At 36.5% G+C, this 22,665-nt stretch overlaps 1 protein-coding gene across 1 annotated transcript in view; it reads right to left on the bottom strand.

Moving 5' to 3' along the window:
- The window catches only part of EYS (eyes shut homolog), an 888,772-nt gene that overhangs the window by 816,083 nt on the left and 50,024 nt on the right, over window positions 1-22,665 (bottom strand). Inside the window, exons 3-5 of the mRNA XM_064448569.1 lie at window positions 14,070-14,174; window positions 13,660-13,799; window positions 6,269-6,435 (exon numbers count right to left, since the gene is read on the bottom strand). Coding sequence (XP_064304639.1) covers window positions 6,269-6,435; window positions 13,660-13,799; window positions 14,070-14,174 — 412 coding nt within the window. The remainder of the gene's footprint in view (window positions 1-6,268; window positions 6,436-13,659; window positions 13,800-14,069; window positions 14,175-22,665) is intronic.

Below are 22,665 nucleotides of genomic sequence, written 5' to 3'. Positions count from 1 at the left end.
GAACCTGTTGTGTTTTCTTCGGTGTAAATGAGATTAGAAAATAACTTTAAAACTGGATCTTCATGTTGTGTGAAGCAAAGTGGCTGACTTACGCCGCTAGTCAAGCCCAAATCTATGGCAGTGGCCCAAAACAATGTAAAACTACAAACTAATGGTGCAGAAAGAGGTTTTATCTGTTAGTGTTTGCCAAACACATATATTAATGCAAACAGGAGTATTCTATTCCTCTTAATAACAAGCCAGTTTCTTACTGTGTGTTGAGGACTGAAACATCTAAGGATCATGCATTTATTGTTTATAATCCAGACTGAGCTTTAGATGTGATAGGATGTAGAAGGTCAATAAATTCCTTATAAACGTAATTTATAAAAACCTACATTAAATTCTAATGACATGTTTACAAATAACTTATATACATAACGTCATACATGGAAAACCTACAAAGGAAGGCTGAAACATATTTAAATGAATAAGTGAGTAATAGTCTTTATTTAAAATCTGTACTTGATAATGTGTCTATTTTTCAATAAAACCAGGATATTTTTATGCAGTAAAAGTCTAAACTAGTCTAAACTAGGTCTTTAAGTTTGGTGCATTTTCTGTTAATTTAACTGCATTACCACTTATATTAATGCATTATCTATTCAATGATACTATGTACAAAGCAGATACGGTTCGCACTGTGCATATTTCTTAAATTTTATGTATAATAGTGTAAGTGCAGGTCTGTGGGCTTTGCATATCAGCATCTGACTACATTTATTTGTAGCTTTAACATTTTTCTAAGTTTCTAAATGATCCAATATGTTTAATAGATGCTATCATTTTATCTCTAAGTCGATCTATGAAATGGGTCTTGAACACAGTTTAGTTAAATATCATGCTGGTATTACACTGACATAGCTGAACTTCAAATATCTTTTCCTGTCTGTCTTAGAAAGAATATCAGGACTAATGATCTCTAAGTAATTAAGTCTTTTACACTTGTTGTAGGAAAAATGCCATCACCACATTAGATTTTAATGAATATGACCTTGCATTTATACTTTAGCAGAACTAAAATACTGAACATGATATCAAAAGCTTTAAATTATGGATTGATTTGCAGTTTTCATTTACTGCAAAGCTGAAATGCTTTACGATAAATTCAAATTGAATATGTATACAGATTTATACGGTACCAGAATTTCTATTTGTGAGTGAATCTCTAGCTCAGGAAGCATTTTTTTTTTCCCTTATGAGAGGAATGCCTTGACTGTGTGCTGACACATGAGTGCAGGGGCTCAGCCTTGCCGTGGCCTGAGCTGGGTTTCAATAGCACAACCCCTGCTCTGAGGCCCAGTGACTGCTGCCTTCTCTGCTCCATCTTCAGCTCTGGGAATGCCCCTCTGGGGACAGGGGAACACATCCCAGCAGAGACCAGGAGATGTTAATGACACTCCCCAACTACTTTCTTACGGAAGTCTAAAATGTCAAACTTACAAACTGGGGGAACATTGAAAGGATGAGCTGGGCACCAAAGAAAAGGTAAATATGAAGAAGTTTATATTAACATTAATGGGAATAACAATAATTTCTTAGCTTCACATATGTCCTCTTTTGTCCATAGCAAAATTTTGAGTGTAACAGGTTCTAGAAGGGAAAATTCTAGGATGGTAAAGTACCTCAGTGTTTTTGCTACCAACATGGATTTTAGCAGTTGATACCAAACTCAAACCACAGTTACCCTATTGTGGATTGTTTTTTTCCCACACATGCCATGCAGATGACTGTACGTTGCTACTCCACTGACTAAATCTAGTTAACATTTCACAATAATTTGATATGCCTGTGAAATAAATGTTAAATGGAAATGTAGATAAGTCAGGCGCAGAATTTTGCCTAAGAAGGAACGTGTTACTCAAATTAAGATGGTTATGGCATAGCTGCAATATGTTTCTACCCATATGCAGTAGGATATAACTTTTTATCTCTGAAGGTCTAGAACAGCTGGTGTGCAGGAAAGCAAGTTGGTACTAGTTAGTCCAGGCAGGGCAACTGTCACAATGTCACCACAGACTGACTGCACTAAAGAGATGTAGTATGACTTGTCCCATTGGGTGAATATTTAAAATGACTGAAAAAAGCCAAAAACCAGACTCAAGATGTGGTTATGCTGATCTGTGCTAGGAGATGACCCAGCTATTTTTTATCTTGAGACAGAAGGCGCATAGGAGCACTGAAACTTGGCATTAGCAAAGACTTCCCAGTATGTCTCTATGCTTTATAATAAATGTTTGGGGTTTTTTTTATTATAGTAGTCCAAGCAGATTAACTGCATTTACTCAGTATTAATTATTTTGTTTTGTAGGTGAAATATGAACTGCACACGCATGCATAACTGGACTAAAACGTTATTTAGTTTTGGTTTGGTTTTTTATAAGCATCTATATTCTCTGCAGAAAAGAGGTTGTATAACTTATTACAGAGATATTCCCTAAGAAACTGCAACATATATTCACCTACCTTCTGGAGTTGTAGCAAAGTGAGAAAAAGTATTTTTCCTCTTTCTCTAGTGGAAGAAGGCTATTATTGCTACAGAAAACTGTGTATATCATAGCACTAACTTTATATGGCACTGCCAGCTAGGTCTTGCAGTCAAATTGCATATGTAGTATAGGATGAATAAACTTGAAAATGGAAAATTAGATATAAAAATATATTCTAATCAAACAGCTTAATTTATCCAAGTGGCAGAAAACGGAAAAAGTCAAGGATGAATAAACTAATAGAAGCTTTAAATTTTGTGATACTCAAAAGTTATCTAAGTTATTTTACCTTTCATAATCTTGCTGGCATCATGCAAAGAGTGTTTCATTTTCTAAAGCATTTTATTTAACAGTGTGTCACTAGGTAAGGCTTTACTCTTTCCTAGTGAGATTAATTCAAGATTGAATTATACATGCTGAAATTTATATACTGGATACTGAAAAATGAGTTAGTGATTCAAGCGTTACTGTAGACCAAAACTAACTTCTTAATGGGAAGTTTTCCTGTAGGAAAACTTATGAAATACTGACCTCAGAGCTATGTCTAGAGACTAAAATACATTTAAAAAACATATTAGTTTATCATGACCCATTAAACAGTGGTAAATGCCACAATACAGCTTCTTCAAACGTCTTAATCTAACAGTTCTCAGTCCTTCTTGCTGAGGTTTCCTAAAGCTATGATAAGTGTAGAACTTTTGAATAGACTGGACTGAAGAAACAGGACGGGTAATGGAAACTACATTGAATTTTAAATTCTGTATTTCCCCTGTGTCGCTCCCCTTCACTAAATAGACTACAGTAAAATACCTATTAGGACTTATTTCATTTAGGATTTTGTTGTCTGAAATGTAATGTTGACAAGGAATACATTTACGAGGGTGAAGAAAACAGAGTAATAAACCCCTCCCTTGTTTTTTAAAACAGGAGGATCAACTCCTTGAAGAGTTCTCTCACTTTAATTATTCATTAAATGCTTCTCAGGGCCATGTTAAATCAGTTCTTCCCTCTCTTCTCCTACAGGGAACATAATGAAATGACAGAGGTCCTTTTGAAGAATATTCAAATGCTGTTTTATGTAGTAACACTGCTTTTTTACTGAGGTAATGAAACTTCTCTGCTTTTTTTCAGAGGTATATGTGACCAAAGACCAAGAGATTCTTTTGGCATGTGGATGCAATTGGTCTTTTGCATAGTATCTGCCAGATTCATCATATCAACATCTACACCATCAACCCAGTGGCAGGAGCAGTAACTCTTTGGAGGAGTTACCACTTTAAATACATGCTGATTAACTTATGTTATAATATCTCAGACAGCACAGACTCAGCAGGAAATGCAATAATTCATTTGAATTAATAAGAGGTTTTGTACCAGTGTGATTGAAGCTGCTTTAGTTGGAAGAAAAGGCTCACTAAACCAAGAGAGTAAAACTCCTAAGACATATTATTTGATTATGTTGCTCTTATTATGTAGTCTTACTGAGTGTTATACTATATCATAGTTTTAAAGTCCCCCTTTTTCACCCAGAACAATTTCCCCATCCTGAACTCAAAGGAAATTCTCTGCATATATTAAATATACACCTATATGACAATACTGTCTGGAACAGTAATTTCAAAATGGGGGAGAGAAACAGAATATGCCATGCTAAGGAGATAGAAAGTTAGAAAAATTGCATACAGCTGAGTGCTTGTTTCCAATCTGGAAAAACCTGACAGCTTGAGCAATATGAGAGCTTAAAAGAAGGGGATGTTCTTGAAGCTAAACTGATACTTCCCATGTTTTCTTGGAATTGGCATTACTATAACAAGCCACCACTGGAACAATACTTTATGATCAAAGTTTAATAATTAGTTTAGAAGTTAAGATTTCTTAACTAGGAGAAAAGTCTAGAGTTTTACACTAATTTTCCATAAATAAAAAAACTAATGCGTAACATTTTGGCTTACTTAATAAGTGGAGGAGATTAAGGTAAGTGATGTTTTGAATGACTGTAATAGCTTTAAAAATGGATCTCAGTAGAGTTGTTAATGGCACTCACACATCTAATTCTCCATCTAATCTGCTGACAGCTTTCTTCTGTCTTTCTGAAACTACTTTGCACCAAATACAGTTCTTGATAACTGCCTTATCAAAAATGATACCCATTTTAGATAGAAATGCAAATTGCAAGAGTCTTTAGAGAAAGTTGTGTGACTACAGTAGTTATGCTCAGCATTTCCTCCCCTATTCTTTTGGTTTCACTGTTGTATTGGAGAGGGGAAATGGCAATTGTTTCACTTGTTGACAATAAATAACTTCTGGGAAATACCTTTATTTTAAAAGGAGGAATAGTTCAGTTCTCTTAAAAATGCTTTACTGTCACTGAGAAACAGCAATCCTCTGTCAACAGAGCAGGTATCATACAGTAAATATTCTGCACATTGTCTTTTCAAAATAACTGGTTGTGTTTCTCCGGGATCAGGTTCTCTGATAACAAAGCTGTCCACTAAGACATCTAGGATTGGAATCTTAATGATATATTTTCTTGTTCCTTAAATAAACAGACTGATCTGTCAACTTAATCTGTCTTTCAAAGACTGAAAAAGTAAGAATTAAGTGTTTTCTATCAGTAGCCTGAGTCTGGATTAGCAAGGTAAATTCAAAAGGTCTTATTTTACCAGAAGTCTTCAGACCTACTCATTTCTCAGTAAATGCTAGTGGATTTTGTAAGGTAAACACAGCCTTGTTCTTCTATCAGAGTAGCCTGGTACAGACTGGAAAAACACAGATTTACCAGTCAAATAAAATGTCAAAATATGGTCCAATAATTTCATATGAGAGTTGATTGCAAGCTGGCAAAAAGGAAGGATTTTTGCTTTGTAAGGTCTCTGGCAAAAATTCCTTTTAACTCTGGTTTATTGAGAATAATATACTTATCTGTATTTGTGTGCTTATTTGGGGAGTTCAGCTGTTATTACAGAAGACCCTATAAAAACAGAGGTGGAGTGGAAGAAATTTCTAATTACTTCTATTTTAATTTTGTCCACTATAGCAACCTTTTCTAAATAGAAACATTAAAGCATATTAATTATAATATTTCTAAGTACAAGACACAACATAAAATTAAAGCCTTTCAAAATGCATTCACAGTCATTATTGAGAGATTTTAGTTATTCTGTTTTTTTGCAGAGGAAAAATAAATAATTCAAGTGTGATAAGAACAGCTGAACTCTGCTTATTGAAGCAATCCTTTCCATTTTTTTTCCCCTACTTGTGGAGTCTCATTTTCAAATATCTACAGCATGTTACAGCTCACTAAGGAAAGAACACACTGGACAGTTTTGTCAGTACCTTAAAAAAAAAAAAGCCACAAATAATTCAACCTTTCAGCTATTCACTTGAAAATTATAATTCAAGTTTTAATAAGGAAAGTCACTCCATGTCACACTCTGGACTCATAAAGTGTTTACCATTTACTAAAATAGATGCTTTGTTTGTCCGAGATTTTGCATAGTGGGTTTAACTTCTTTGTCCAGTGAAGAGGAATATTTGTGAGGCCTCCCTGTGCAGTACTTCAGAGTACAGTCTTATTGAATGCGCATACTTGTTGGAAGTTAGTATTCATTCCATTTTATAATCTGATAAAAATATTACTGTACTAGCAACTCCCTTTGTAATCCTTGTTGAAAGGAAAAATATCTTCATACAGCCTAAACTTCTTTATGAAGGCTCGTATGAAAGCATCATATTACTACCTGTATTTATTAATTCCATCTTCACATGTGGCTCCATGTAGGCACTGGTTTACCTCACAGTCATTAATATTCTCCAGGCATGTTTGTCCTGTCCATCCAAGAGCACAGACACAGTGATATTTCTGGTTTTCTTCATCGTAGAAGCAGCTACCTCCATTTGCACATACCTGAAGATGAGAAGTACAAATACATAAAGAGGTTCGTCTTTGTGTGTTGAGTTTTTTTCCCAATGAGTTTAACTGAATAAGAAGTTGGTAATAAATGTGGTTATTTAATGGTTTTATGTTGTAATATTACAAAAGACATATCTCAAAGAACCAAAAATACTGAATGTCCTTAAATCAATATATCAATTAATTGTTTAGTTGGAAAGAGGCATTTATGATTCAATTTAACAGTGCCATTTTCATAACTGACCTTAAAATGTGCTTGTTTTAGAAAGAATGATAGAGAACTAGTATGTTATTTTACCATTGTAAGAGTAGAACAATTGTTCCTGTGTTTAAAATCTACATATAATTTAATAGACTTTATAGCTATCAGGAAAAAAAGACTGAATAATTTTTAAATTTTAACTATAATCCTGACTCCCACCCTATCCTTGAATCTTTTTTATTTATATATATATATATATATCTCTCACATCTATGCTCTGGGAAGGCCAGAATCTTCTTCCTTTTCAACCTGCAGATATTGAAAAGTTAAAAAACCTAGACTGGAACAGCATTTTTTTCTTTTAGCTTTTATTAGCTAATATCACTTACTAAAACAGTATTTCCTGTATTCTTCAAAAAATTACGAAAGTTCTAGGTTAAAATGAATGGTCCTTTCTTCGTTTTACTTTTAGGGTACCATTTCATTTCCATGAAAGTTTTGCCAGTGTAAAAACAGATAACTACATTTTCATTTCAAAGGAATTAAGACCCCTCTTTCTAATCAATTGGTTTCTAAAGAAAATGGTGTCTAGAAGATGAGCTAATGCACTAGTACTTCAGTTTGATTGAGTCTGAGTCTCTTTATAATGTCATTAAGATTTGTAATAATAACAGTTCTTGGCAGAAATCCTCTAATATTCATTTGGCTTTGATTAAGTTTTAAATTGACCTTAAAATTAAGAGATTTTTGCTACGTTCTCAGTACTGAAATTTAAGCTTAACTTGGGATCCTTTTTAAATAAGACAACTTCTTGAAGAAAAGCACCGTGCAACATAAATGCAAAGAAAATTTCTGTGTGTATAGTTTTGGAAATATTATCTTTTTTGATTTTTATGTGTCTTCTTACTTTTTTATTTAAATGTTTCTGCAGATTTTGTCCCGAGTCTTACTATTGTTCTCAGAGCTTAAAGAGCTCAAATAAAGTTACACTCAAAAAAACCAACTAGAAAAACCCTGGACAATTAAGACAAAAGTTATATCTCAGTATTGCCACAATATTATATTCATGGTATTCTTATGTTGTTTTGATATTTTATACTGAGAAGACAGGTGTTACCCTTTAAGATGTTAACACAATCTAACACAGCTTTAAATTAAAATTAAAGCTATGAAAGATATTTTAGCATGAAATCTGGTTAGTAGATTTCTCTACCAAATAGGTTTTCCTCTCTGCTGTAAAATTAATTCCCTTTTGGTTTAAATATTGTAAACTCTGAATTAGAATGATTAAGGATTTTAGAAAAAATTAAGGCTAAATAAATTTATTAATCTATTTCTAAAGTCAAACTAAATACCACAACATTGTGGTTTTCTAAACTTCAAACCTGCATGGAAGTTTTCTAAAGTTGCTACAGAGACTTTTTTGTTATTTTTTTAAATATAAGAAATACTTTTAAATGAAAATAAATAGACAAACAGATTTTTTGGAAAAAGCAGTATCCTCCCATCAATCAGCTTTTTCTTTTTCCCAAAGTAAATCTTCCTCATAGTTAGGATTAAACACAAATCTTATGATGTAACAGACCATAAACAAGGGCTCTTCCGGTCAGTCTGATCATCACATTTCTGTCTACAGCAAGTACTTTATAACAAATCTGCCTATAGCATCAGGAAATATTTTCACAGCAAAGAAAGATAGTTAGTCCTTAGATGGTTTCATTTTATTCTTCTCTTCTCTTCACTCTGCAGTAATTGAGGGAAGTAACCCTACTATATGGCTGTCTCTTCTCTACATATCATCTGTTGTCCATTGCTTGAGATAAGGCACTGAGCTAGAAGGATCTCAGTGTAATCATTATTTCCTAACAATTCTTCCATCTTACATTTCCTGGAAATCTCTGGAGTTTGAATGAAACTGTACTTTTTGTACACACACGCATATATATTTCCCCTTTCTTTGCCCCCAGCATATCATTTTACTGCAGCCTTCAGGCTTTATTACTGCAAAATTGATTGTACCTGGATATTAAAAAATTTCCAGAAGTGTAATTTTAGTCAATCTGCCATATGTTCTCTCCTGGACTAGTGGTACACTAAACAAGTAGATAATTTTTTTTCTTAAATAAAAAACAAAAAATTCCCTCCTCAAAATAAAAATATCAGAATTTCAAGAAATATTTGCTGAAAAGTCCAGAAGAAATTTTGAAAATAAAAAATGGAAAAGTATGATTAATATGAAAGAAGCACTCTGTTTAATTTAACTGCTTGTAGATTTAACTTTTACTTACATTGTAGATACTTTTAATTATTCCTTCTGAAGCAAATGCTTAAAATCCTTAGATTGCCTATTACCAGAACCTAATACCTTTCTTGGTCTCCAGAGCATGAGTTCTCCTGATTTATTCAGAGTCAGTTCCACTATGTTTCCTTTTATTAAATTCTGCTAATCTGGCTCCTGACAATCAAGCATTATTTTTCTATTCCATAGGTGAGGCAAGTACTGTTAAAGCAATTTCTGAGAAGTGAACATTGTAGAGAACTGTATAGAAAATATATTTCTACAGATGGCTATATTGCTCAGCATCTAAAACCCTACCTGCATTGCCTGCTAGCACCAGTAACTGAAGAGTAATTTAATTTCTTATTTTGGAGATTAATTTCACAAAACAATCCTGAAGTTCACAGATGTCACTTGTCTTTTGCAACTGTAAACACTAAATTCCATCCTACTTTTCCAGATCATTTCACCAAGGTGGTGTCAGACTCAGTTTTATCATGTGTAGTCTATTCCACCATTTAGAAAGTGGAACTTTCTGAGTGGAACTGGGTGCAAGCCAGGCCCTTGCAGGACACTATGTACTGTTTCCCATGGATATTTGTCCAGGAAACTACTGCTAGAATAATTGAGTATCATTATCTTATCCACTTTACATCAAGCCAGAGCAGGAGCATTGTTTCACTAGATTCCTTATGATCACTACATGAGAAACTGATCTATTTCAACTTTTGTAAGAGCTTTTTACTTTTGCCACTTTTATTCTTGTTATGGGAAGAAAATAAATTGGCTTGAAATTATTCACTTCTGGCAATTTTGGCTAACTAACCCTCCTTTTTTTTACTTTCTTACAAATAACATATTTCCCAGAAGCTTTAAATGGATTGATTATCAATAGTTTCCTTTGATAAATAAAAAGGCTTTATTTCTGAATATATGAATATATATAATCATATAAGATATAAAATAATGTCTGCCTTTCCCTACTTTTTCTATCTTCACTATCCTGTGCAGGTTCTCAAACATAAACACCTAGTGATTAAAGAACAGCCCCCTCCCATTTTTTTTGTGAAGTTCCCCAGAGCAATCTGAGTATTTTCCTTCTTGTTTGAATGTTGATTTTACCTTAACCCAAAAAGGCATAACTCAAAAACACTGACAAGATCTGAGGCCCATAAGCCTCTTTTTACACATAAAGTCATTAAAGAAATTGACAAAAAAAACCAACCAAACAAACCCCCACACAAGTTGTTTTAATGAAGGCATTTGAAATCTGTTTAAAAAAAACTGACAGTGCGGTATTTGCAATATGGCAGAACTGCAAAGCCAATCTCTGATCTTAAAGTCAGGCATCACATCATGTCACATGCATTGCAAGCAACAGAGATTTGCTGAAGAGCAACATATTTGCAGGTACAACTTCAAGGTTAACCAGAAAAGCTTTACTGAAAATTTTCTAGCTTTCAAGACCTTTTAGGTGTTTTTTTTTCCTCCTAACACATCAAGCTTAAAGACTTTATTTATATCAATCTTCCATGATTTATGTGATTGCCTTACTTTTACAGATGAGGAAACTGTAAACTTGCACAGCATGTAACGATCAGGACAAGCATGAAAGCAGCAGCTCCTGTAAACACTAAGTATGCCTTGAGTGCATAGATACTTCCATTCAGAAGGTTGGAACTGCCATCCTGATTGCAAATGTAACAGAGTAACTCGGGACCATTTAATTCATAAAAAGAGGAAACAATTTCCAAGTAAATGATGCAAGTGGAGCTCAATAATACAGTTCGATACAACTTTAGTACCATAAAGATATGGATAGACACTGAGAGGACTTTTCAGAGATGGTTCAGTTCCTAACTCATATGGGAATTATTTTTAACTAACCAAGTGTGTCTGTTTATATTTAAACTGAAAATAGAATTTAAAAAAAAATATATAATTGAATAGTGTTTTTTAACTCCTATGATTCCTTTTAAAAAGAATAACCATTGGACAACAACTTGAAGCTCCCATAGTTACTGCTACAATTTCAAATCTTTTCTTAGCAAATGCTAATGGAACTTACGATTTTGTAAGCTTGCTGACAGGATTTTGAAAAACTAGTGTTTTGAGATAAGCAATGAAATGGCTTGATAGGACTTAGCAATGGCCACTAAAAATAACCACACGTCTTAAAATGCCTCCACATTTGTGATTTTTTTGGGTCAGAGGTGGGCTTTTGATGTGAATAACGTCTCCAGGATTGTGGTGGAGTTCCCATAACTGGAGGTTTTCTAGATGTGACTGGACAGGGTACTAGGTCTTCTCACCTAGTCCCCCTTTTCCGTGAAAGGTTGGACTAGATGGACTTTCAAGGTCCCTTCCAACATGGTTTGTTCTGTGATTCTATGGTTCTATGATCTACACCTAGTATTTTGCGCTACAGTTGTTTGTTATTACCATTGCTCTTATCAATTATCTGTGAATTCCTCTTAATAAAAATATTGGGGTTTGTAGCATACATCTTATATTCAAATGGAACAAGGGTATTTTTTTTAATTTCTTCTGATGTCTTCCTAACTGAATGGTAGAAAAAAAGATAATACAAAGTGACTAAAGTTAATCTTGTTGGAAGTCATTAATTTAAAGATGCCAAAATTTTGATTTATTTGGAGGTCCTTCATAATTCTAGGTACAGGGCAGGCAGGTTTCATCCTGGTTACAAAGTTAATATTAGATTTCGAAATGTAAAGGAAGATTACCCCTGTTTTAATATGTTCACATTTCTTTTTATAATCTTTATTTTAATATAATTAAGAATTAAAATAATATTAAAAACAACCTTAAGGTTTTAACTGTTGTGCTGGGAAAGAAAAAAACCCAACACATTAGTATCATTATACATTTATATAGAGATAAAACAGCCTTGATGACTTAAATTTACTTTTTGTTTATTAAGAAAGTATTAAAAATAGTACCATTCTTTTCAGACCGTTGTGCCGAATACACGGAGATAAAGCAGTTCAGCACAACTAATGTACCATTAAAAAAGAAAAATACACAAAAGAATGCAAAAATATATACTTACTTTCCAGCCACAAAGAATATATGAAGAATTAAATTATTAATTATGTAATTTACTGAATAATATAAACCTTTAATTTCAAATTATTACTTACACTACTTCAAAAAGTATTCAGATTTATTTGAATAGGGCCTTTATTTTTTTCCAGTAAGCAAATTATATTACTTTAATGATCTATAGGCTAAGAAAATAAGTAAAATCCAAACATATCACTCCTTTATGTTAGCTTCTGTTCCCTTTCCCATTAGAAAATCTACTAATTATTCACATTATCCCCAAATTAAGTGCCTCATAGAGTGAGTGGGTATAGATACATATATATATTATTAAATTTTTCCAATATGACATTTATGATGGCCTATCAAGTGTTTGTATGAATAAATTATATATGTCTGAGGGCTTTTAGGCAAATATTACAGTAAAATGTTTTAGTAGCTCCCATCAGCACCCTTGGCACACCATCACTTCCCATCCTAACTAGCCATAATGATTATTGCATCATTATGGTGTTATGCCGTGTACAATAAATTTGCACTCAGTATGACACTTTAAATCATAAAAATGTTAAAATTTACCAGATGCTGAACAATTTAAATATAAACCTTTGAGCCAGCGACTATTTCAGTGCTACATTTCATATTCATTTGTGTGTACCAATGGTCTTCAAGGTGACATAAATGTTGATTGCTTCTTTGTAAACACATTGCCTGCTCTGCATTGTATCTTTTTATGGTGAATATATTTCAATAAAAGAATTGATTAAGCCTTTGAAACACTTGCTATCATGTTTGAGCAGCTGTTTGAAAGGGCTATATGGCATTGTGTACATAGCTTTCAAAATAATTATCATAATAAAAAAGTGCAATAGTATATTACTTTATCCTGTATTGAAATCTCAGTAATTCAAGGGCCTGGGTCTGTAGTCCACCCTGATGTGAATGAATCCTACCCAAACCAATAGTTTAACTGAGAAGGTCATTAAAGGGAAGTGAGAATGATTTATTAAAAACATCTGGGTATATAATGGAATCTCTTTTGGGCAAAGCATTGTCAGTATCTAACTTAAAGATTTCTAGAATACTTTGAATGTACATTAATAAAATTAACTACTAAATTCTGTGAGCAGTTAAGAGTAACTTGCAAGGAGAATTTTGATTTTTCTAACTGCATTTTCACCTCTCATTGCAGTGCAGTTAGTCTTGCTTTAGTTTTTTGGAGGTGGTTTTTTTTGTTTGGTTGATTATGGCCTTTATTTTTTTTAATGGAAACGAATCTCTTGTCATTCTTTCAGTGCACTGATGTACCATCAGTCTTCTCTCTAGTACTTTTTAAACATTCAAGGATATTTCATCTTAAGTTCCTACAAGTTTCACAACTTAGGAGCAGCAAGTATCGGATAGAAGGATGCATCAGTGAGTAAACCAGTAAAGAACAAGAAAGGCAAAGCTCAGACATTACACAGTTTGTCGGACAATGGCTGGATTAGTCACATCATACACTTTTGGATGTGCTTGTTACACATGAAAGAAGAAGGTTAGCATGGGAATATATCAAGAATGAGTACTGTGTTTAGGAAACCCATGGGAAATGAGGCTTCGTCAGCTCAGTGCTCTTAGAATAACTTGTTTGATTTCCCAAAAACACTGGCGGTCATATATCACTTTATCCTACCTCTGTGTTTCCAATACATAGTGATAAACATGTGTAATTAAATCCATGAGATTTATCCATACACAGTGCTCCTGGGGCACAGCTTATATTGTAGAATAGGCAGGCGTCAATATCCACTTCACATCTTTCACCTTCAAAACCTGCACCACAAAGAGAATGTTTAATCACAGTTCATTCAGAATATTGACGTTATGTCTGTTCAGGGTGTTAGCAGTTAACACCACTCTACTGGAGAAATTTGGCAGTTTTATTTCCTAAACAAAGTGAAAAAGTGGAATTTTTCATTAAAATGTTCATTGCATGCACTAAGATATATTGCTATTTTTATATTGCTATTTCTTAGCCTTAAACATTTGGATGACATTTTCTGTGTTCTGTTTAGAAAATACAATAAACTTCCAATGACTGACCTGTAGGGCAAGTGCACTTAAAATGATCTTCATAGTCAGTGCATGTTCCTCCATTGTCACATGAATTGGAACCACAGTTATCAATTTGCACCTCACAGAATTCTCCTAGGGTTGAAAAAAAAATCCTAAAAAGGTTAAGAATTAATATCATGTTGTTCAAAAAACCCCATGAACCATATTAATAATATTGTAAAATAACTATTGCTTTAAGTAATCTTTCTGGAATATTGGTTAGAATTTAAAGAACTTGTGTAAGTTCTTTAAGCTGGGACTCCTTTCCATTTAAATAATAATAATAAAAAATAATCTCAGGGTCTTAAATAAAAGGTCAAACCAAACTCTTTCATAATTAAAAAAAAAAAATTTCAAATGGGCTCCAAATGGGGTTATACAGCTAAAAAGGGAGGATTTTAACTGAAAATAATTATTTGAAATGGAGGTAATACCTTTGTGTTTTCTTCTACTTTTTACTTCTGCATGAGTCATCCCTGATCTCTACTGAAGACTTCTCATTCCATTATGTATATATTTCATTATGTCTTCTCTGGGGTCCATTTTGGCTAGGAAAAAGCTAGTCCACATTTGTTTGGGGTAACCTTTAGTATCATTCCATTGAATAATTACTTGGTCATTTAGCTGAAGACTTCTTTTTTAGCTCAGTGGAAAGAATTAACTGAATTTGTACCTGGACAGTTCTAAAAAAAATAATGTACTGAAGACAAATATATCTCTGGCAATGTGATAAGAGTCATTAAAAATGTCAGCTTTACCTTTAGTCTTGGAAAAGCTGTTAGATTTGACAAAAAAGAAAACACATCAAGGTTTTCTCCTTATTCTTTTTGGTACTGAAAACAACATAATGAATTCTGTGTAAAGGTTCTTGAGATTTTTTTTCTTGTTATTGATGTGCTATTGTTCATTTTTCTATTATAATTTTTTAAATTTTTAATTTATTATTTCTACAGCAGGAGTTCAATTTTTTTTCAATTTTAGAAAAGATGAATTGAGAAATGAAAAATAAAACAATATTTACTATTGAGAAAACAAGAAGGAGGTGGAGGATTTTTGAAAAGTTTCAAAGAGGAAAACTTCAGAAAGAAAATAATAGTAGATTACTGGTGGTTTTGCCATCAACTTGTTTGTAATCAGTGTTACTTCCCTCAGAAAAAAATGGAAGAGCTGTACAGGAGAAAAATGTTTGGGAGAGGTGTACAAGAAATTGGGGTCATTTCTTTAATCAGACAATATGTTCTGTAAGATGTGTCAAAAGTAAGTTTTCTATTGGAAATTCTTCATATGGCAAAAAAATTATATTTTTACTTCAAACAATTAAAGTTTTTTAAAATTTTTAATCAACCTTCCTTCTGAACTAAAGCCAGACACATCAGGAGAATATGAACTAATAGTACAAAATATGGTAAGAAATTAAAATATCTGTTTCAGTGAAGCATTTCTGCCAATTTCATTCACTTTCATCCACACCCAATATAAAACACTTAAGCTTTGAGAAAAATACACTGCATTTTTCAATATACTAGAATGGAGTGTCAAACTAATACCTAAAGATTGCTTTTTATGCAATTCTATAAATGTAAACAGTAGTATACTTATTAAGGCATTAATGCTGCCATTTGTTGGACAGAAATCCGTGTCTTGGGCCAACATGTGCTGAAGCACATGTACAATCTTGTATATTTAGAGGGAGGTTGACCAGCATGCTCTACAGGTTTTTAACACTTATTTTGCTCCTCAGCTAAAAGTAACCCAGTATTAACATACACCAATTTTTCAATAGCCAAGAGTATATCTTACTGTAAATTTTAAAGCTTATTGAGTTAGAAATAATTTTAAGAATATTATTACTATAAAATTTAGAAAATAGGAAATTAGACATTTCTTGTTGTTCATTATTATAATATAATACGTTAAATTACATGGACAACATGACCTTACATTTGCAAGACTCTCAGTTGCTCACTTTGTATTGACGCTAATGGCAGCTATATGTATCTGTATCTCTGGGGAGATACCGTCATCATTAATACTTTTAGAAAGCCATGTGATGAGCCAGGACAAGAGTTGTTATATGTAACTTTGTGTAATATTGGTTGGCAAAAAAACATGTTAAAAACATAAATAGATATTTTAATTGCAAAATCAACTGAATGTTTTGAGGAAGTTGCTACTCCTAGGAAATGTGGGGTTTAAAAAATTTTTTTCTTAATGAGGTCTGGAAGGCAAAACAAGGGGGAAAGAAAACTGAGTATAAACTTCAACTCAATATGTATTTTGGATCCATTTAAAAAATATTTATTCATGAGGGTGGAATGGTCTTGTCCAAGCAATCCTTATGAATAAATATTAGTACAAACTCACTTAAAGAATTATTTTGCTATAAATCTGATAGCCTTGTAATGTCCGTATCCTTGAGGCGAACTGTACAACTTTTCCCTGCCACAATGAGGTCAAGAAAACCTAGTAACTCCAAATTGTTATAAGATTTATCAGAATCTGAATACTGCTGAGAAATGCATAATTTATGGTATTAAGATCTGATTAAGTGTTAAATGGATGTCAGGAGAGATCTCCACAGTAATCCACTTAGCTTTTAATGCCTAATTATCACTTCATAGTGAGTGAGGGCTGAATAATTGAGAAATGCAATACTAAGATAATTCGAACAAGATTTTTGTATGCAATTAAACATGTTATTCTTCTATCAGGAATAAATTCAGAGGGTTCCAGGAACAAAGGAAAAAATAAAGAAATTATACAACAGAAGAGGGAGGGAAAATAATTTGATTAAAGAGTTTACTGTAGTAATGTTTATTTTTAAAAATTACCTTATGCATTTTTTACCTAAGCAGGTGTTCTTAAAAGATACATTGTTTAATTACAGTTTCTGTGCCCAAGATATCGGTGAAATAAAGTGTGACCACAAACGGGCACAAACTGAGGTTACGTGTGAACATCACATAACACTTTTTTTCTGCAAGGGTGACCAAGTACCAAACAGGTTACCCAGAGAGACAGTGGTCTACATCCTTGGAGATATTCTAAAGCTATCTGGACATGGTCCTGGGAAACCTGCTGTAGGTGACCCAGCTTGAGCAAGGGACAAGTTGGACAAGATGACCTCCAGAGGACCATTTCCAACCTCAACCATTCTGTGATTCTGTGATTCATAGAATCATAGAATATCTCAAGTTGAAAGGGACCCATAATGATAACCAAGTCCAAATCCCTGCTCCTCGCAGGACTACCTAAAACTAAATCATATAACCAAGAGCATTGTCCAGATGGTCCTTGAACTCTGACATGCTTGGTGTCATGACCACTTCCCTGGGGAGCCTGTTCAAGTGACCAACCACCTTCTCAGTGAAGAACCTTTTCCTAATGTCCAATCTGAACTTCCCTTGACACAGCTTCATTTCATTTCCTTATGTCATAGAATCATAGAAGTGTTTAGGTTGAAAAAGAGCTTTAAGATTATCAAGTCCAACAGTTAACCTAACACTGTCAAGTCCACCACTCAACCATGTCTCTAAGCACCATGTCTACAAGTCTTTTAAGTACCTCCAGGGATGGTGACTCAGCTACTTCCCTGGGCAGTCTGTTTCAGTGCTTACAACTCTTTTGGTAAAGAAATTTTTCCTAATATCCAATCAAAACCTCCCCTGATGCAGCTTACAGCTGTTCACTCTTGTCCTATTGCTTGTTACTTGGGAGGAGAGACCAACACTCACCTCACTACAACCTCCTTTCAGGTAGTTGTAGAGAGCAAAAAGGTCCCCCCTCAGCCTGCTTTTCTCCAGGCTAAACAACTCCAGCTGCCTCAGCCACTCCTCAAAAGGCTTGTACTCTAGACCCTTCACCAGCTTTGTTGCCCTTCTTTGGACACACTCCAGCACCTCCATGTCTGTCTTGTAGTGAGGGGCGCAAAACTGAACACAATATTCAAGGTGTGGCCTCACCAGGGCTGAGTACACAGGCATGATCACCTCCCTGCTCCTGCTGGCCACACTATTCCTGATACAAGCCAGGATGCTGTTGGCCTTCTTGGCTACCTGAGGACACTGCTGCCTCATGTTCAGGCGGCTCTCAACCAACACCCCTAGATCCTTTTCCTCCGGGCAGATTTCCAGCCACTCCTCCCCAAGCTTGTAGCATTGCATGGGGTTGTTGTGACCAAAGTGCAAGACCTGGCACTTGCCCTTGTTAAACCTCATACAGTTGATCTCAGCCCATCGATTCAGTCTGTCCAGATCCCTCTGTAGAGCTTTCCTACCCTCAAGCAGATCAACACTCCCACCGAATTTGGTGTTGTCTGCAAACTTATTGAGGGTGCACTCAATCCCCTCATCTAGATCATTGATAAAGATATTAAACAAGACTGGCCCCAACACTGAGCCCTGAGGAACAACACCTGTGACAAGCCACTAACTGGATTTTAGTCCATTCACCAGAGGTCTTTGGGCCAGGCCATCCAGCCAGTTTTTTACACAGAGAAAAGTACACCTGTCCAAGCCATGAGCCTCCAGCTTCTCTGGGATAATGGTGTGGGAAATGGTGTCAAAGACTTTACTAAATTCTGTGTAGACAACATCCACAGCCTTTCCCTCATCCACTAAGTGGGTCACCTTGTTATAGAAGATCAGGTCAGTCAAGCAGGACTGCCCTTTCATAAACCCATGGTGACTGGGTCTGACCACCCACTTGTCCTCTATGTGCTGCATGATGGCACTCAAGTTAATCTGATCGATAAGTGTCCCCAGCACTGAGGTCAGACTGACAGGCCTGTAGTTCCCTGGATCCTCCTTCCAGCCCTTCTTGTCTATGGGTGTCACATTTGTTCTCTCCCTGTTTAGCCAGTACTGCTGGGAAGTTATGGAAAGTGGATTGGTGAGCACTTATGCCAGCTCCCTTGGTACACTTGGGTGGATCCCATCTGGCCCCGTAGCCTTGTGTGTGGCTAAGTGGTGTATCAGGTCACTAACCATTTCCCCTTGGATTATGGGGGCTTCATTCTCCTCTCCATCCCTGTCTTCCAGCTCAGGGGACTGGGTAGCCAGAGGACAACTCTATTATTGCTGGTCACCAGAGAGAGGAGAACAACACCTCTCCCTCTTAAGGGAGTTGGAGTCTGGGATGAGGTCACCCCTCAACCTTCTCTTCTCCAAGCTGAAAAAACAAGTGACCTCAGGTGCTTCTCGTAAGTCTTGCCCTTGAGATCTTTCACCATCTTTGTTGCCCTCCTCCAGACACACTCTAATAGTTTGACGTCCTTCTTATATTGAGGACAAGCTGCACACAGTACTCGAGGTGGGGCCACACCAGTGCAACATAGAGTGGGACAATCACCTCCCTCAACTGGCTAGCTATGCTGTGGTTGATGTACCCCAGGACGCGGTTGGCCCTTTTGGCTTCCAGGGCACACTGTTGACTCATATTCAACTTGCCATCAACCCAAACCCCCAGATCTCTTCCCATGAGGCTGCTCTGCAGCCTCTCATCCCCCAGTCTGAATGTATTAACAGGATTGCCATATCCCAGGTGAAGAATCTGGCACTTCAATACACTTCAGTTCTTGAAGATAGGTTTGGCATTTAAGTTTTTCCAGTCAAGGATATCTCTAGCTTACCATGACTTTTCAAAGATGATAGTGACCTTATGATGGCATTGGCCAGGTTCCTCAGCACCCTTTAATATGTCTCTTCTGGTCCCATGGACCTGTATGTGTCTAATATACTTATGTGCTCCCAACAGTATCTTCCTGTACTATGGGTAATGCTACATTCTGAGACTGTCTGCTACTAGACTCAAGGAACTGAAAGGCAGCTGAGCACAAACCTCTGAAAACTGAAGCATATAAAGCAATTTACTTTGCATTGTACCCACTGCCCCATTGAGCAGAGGGACCTTATTTTCCTTGTCTTTTCTTTTGCTACTTATATACTTAGAGAAAACTTTCTTGTTCTTCCTGATTCTTGCTCGTTTCATCTCCAGCTGAGTTTTAGGTTTTCTAAGTCCATCCATGCACACTCAGGTAATGTCTCTATATTCCTCTCAAGCACCTCGTTCCTGCTTCTACTTTCTGTGCACTATAGGATGAGACATTTAACTACATTAGCATACTAAACATGAAAAAGTATAACTTGCTTCTCCTCTGGAGGTGAGATCCAATGGCGTTTTGGATCTGATGGGTGGAGATCATCCAATAATGACTGGGAAGAGACCAGCATGGCTGAGCCAAGACATGTTGGCCAAACTAAAGAGCAAGAGGGAACTGCACAGGCAGTGGAAACAGGAACAGGTGTCCAGGAAAGAATACAGGGACGCTGCCTGTTTGTAAAGGGATGGGGTCAGGTGGGCCAAGGTGCGGCTGGTGTTAAACTTGGCAAGGGATGCAAAGAATAATAAGGGCTTCTACAGGTATGTCAGCCAGAAAAAGAAGGTCAAAGAAAGTGTTCCCCCGTGATGAACAAGAATGGTGACCTAGTATCAACAGATGAGGAGAAGGCTTAGGTTCACCACAACTTTTTTGCCTCAGTCTTCTCTGGTAACCTCTCTTCTTACTCCTCCGAAGTCGATGGACCATAGGACGGAGACGGGGATGAAGCCCCTCCCACTGTAAGGGAAGATCAGGTTCATGACTGCCTGAGGAACTTGAACATACACAAGTCTATGGGACCCGATGAGATGCATCCCAGAGTACTGAGGGAATTGGTTGATGTAGTTGCCAAGCCACTCTCCATGATATTTGAAAAGTCATGGCAGTCAGTTGAAGTCTCTGGGGACTGGAAGAAGAGAAACATTATGCCCATCTTTAAAAAGTGTAGAAAGGAGGACCCAGGAAAGTACCAACCTGACAGCCTCACCTCTGTGCCTGGGAAGATCATGGAACACATCTTCCTGGAAGCTGTGCTAAGGCACATGGAGGACCAGGAGATGATTTGAGGCAGCCAGCATAGCTTCACCAAGGGCAAGTCCTGCCTGACCAACCTAGTGACTATATCAGTGGATGAGGGAAGAGCTACGGGTGTCATCTATCTGGAGTTCTGTAAGGCCTTTGACATGATCCCCCAGAGCATCGTTCTCTCTAGACTAGATTTGATGGATGGACTGTTCAGTGGATAAGGAATCGGTTGGATGGTCGCATCCAGAGGGTAGTAGGCAATGGCTTGATGTCCTCAGGGGTCTGTACTGAGACCAGTACTGTTTAATATCTTCATCAATGACATAGCAGAATAGAGTGCACCCTCAGCAAATTTGCAGATGACACCAAGCTGAGTGGTGCAGTTGATGCACCAGAAGAATGGGATGTCATCCAGAGAGACCTAGACAAGCTGGAGAGGTGGGCCTGTGACAACCTCATGAGGTTCAACAAGGCCAAGTGCAAGGTCCTGCACCTGGGTTGGGGCAACCCCCAGTATCAGTACAGGATGGGGGATGAAGAGATTGAGAGCAGCCCTGTGGAGAAGAACTTGGGGGTACTGCTGGATGAGAAGCTGGACATGAGCCAACAATGTGCGCTTACAGCCCAGAAAGCCAATCATGTCCTGAGCTGCATCAAAAGAAGTGTGGCCAGCAGGTTGAGGGAGGTGATTCTGCCCCTCTACTCCACTCTCATGAGATCGCACCTGGAGTGCTGTGCCTAGCTCTGGGGTCCCCAGCACAGAAAGACATGGAACTGCTGGAGCAGGTCTAGAGGAGGGCCGTGAAGAGGATCCGAGGGCTGGAGTACCTTGCCTATGAGGAAAGGCTGAGAGAGTTGGGGTTGTTCATCCTGGAGAAGAGAATGCTGTGGGGAGACCTTATTGCAGCCTTTCAGTACTTAAAGGGGGACTATAGGAAGGACAAGGGCAATCTCTTTAGCAAGGCCTGCTGTGACAGGTCAAGGGTTAATGGTTTTAAACTAAAGGAGTGTAGATATAGACTGGATATAAGGAAAAAAATTTTTACAGTGAGGGTGGTGAAACACTGGAATAGGTTGCCCAGAGAGGTGGTAGATGCCCCATCCCTGGAAACATTCAAGGTCAGGCTGGACGGGGCTCTGAGCAACATGATCTAGTTGAAGATGTCCCTGGTCACGGCAGGGGGGTTGGACTAGATGACCTTTAAAGGACCCTTCCAAACAAAACTGTTCTATGATTCTATGTTTGGAATCCATGATGCACTAAAGTCACTACATATTTCTGGTGTGGGTACCAGCCAGCTAAGAAACAAATAAACATACTTATGTCTGTACCTGATTATAAACTTAGCAGTGCGTTTAAATAAGCCATAACAACTAAGTTCTTGTAATTCTAAAGCAACTAAAATATGACATTGGTGAAGAACTGTCAGGGGCATGGGAGCAATCATTTAAATTGACTTTGTGACTAGAATAAGGAAAGGTAGCAGATGCAAGACAAATTCTGAAAGGAAACATGAGGGGTTTTGCCCTGTAGTACTGCAATGCAAAACTGCCACCGACAGCAGTAGGCCATAAGCTTTGCACTGAGTTTGCCAGGCACCAAGACTGAGTCTCATCAGGCTTTATCTGCCTTTCCTGCAGTGATATTTTAGTTGGCTTAACTGTGACAGCAGGGTTTTT

Source organism: Phalacrocorax carbo, chromosome 3 (genome assembly GCF_963921805.1).
Source record: "Phalacrocorax carbo chromosome 3, bPhaCar2.1, whole genome shotgun sequence".
Taxonomy (NCBI): domain Eukaryota; kingdom Metazoa; phylum Chordata; class Aves; order Suliformes; family Phalacrocoracidae; genus Phalacrocorax; species Phalacrocorax carbo.
The sequence above is the reverse complement of the archived record's forward strand: the minus strand, read 5'-3'. Positions and strand labels throughout refer to the sequence as shown.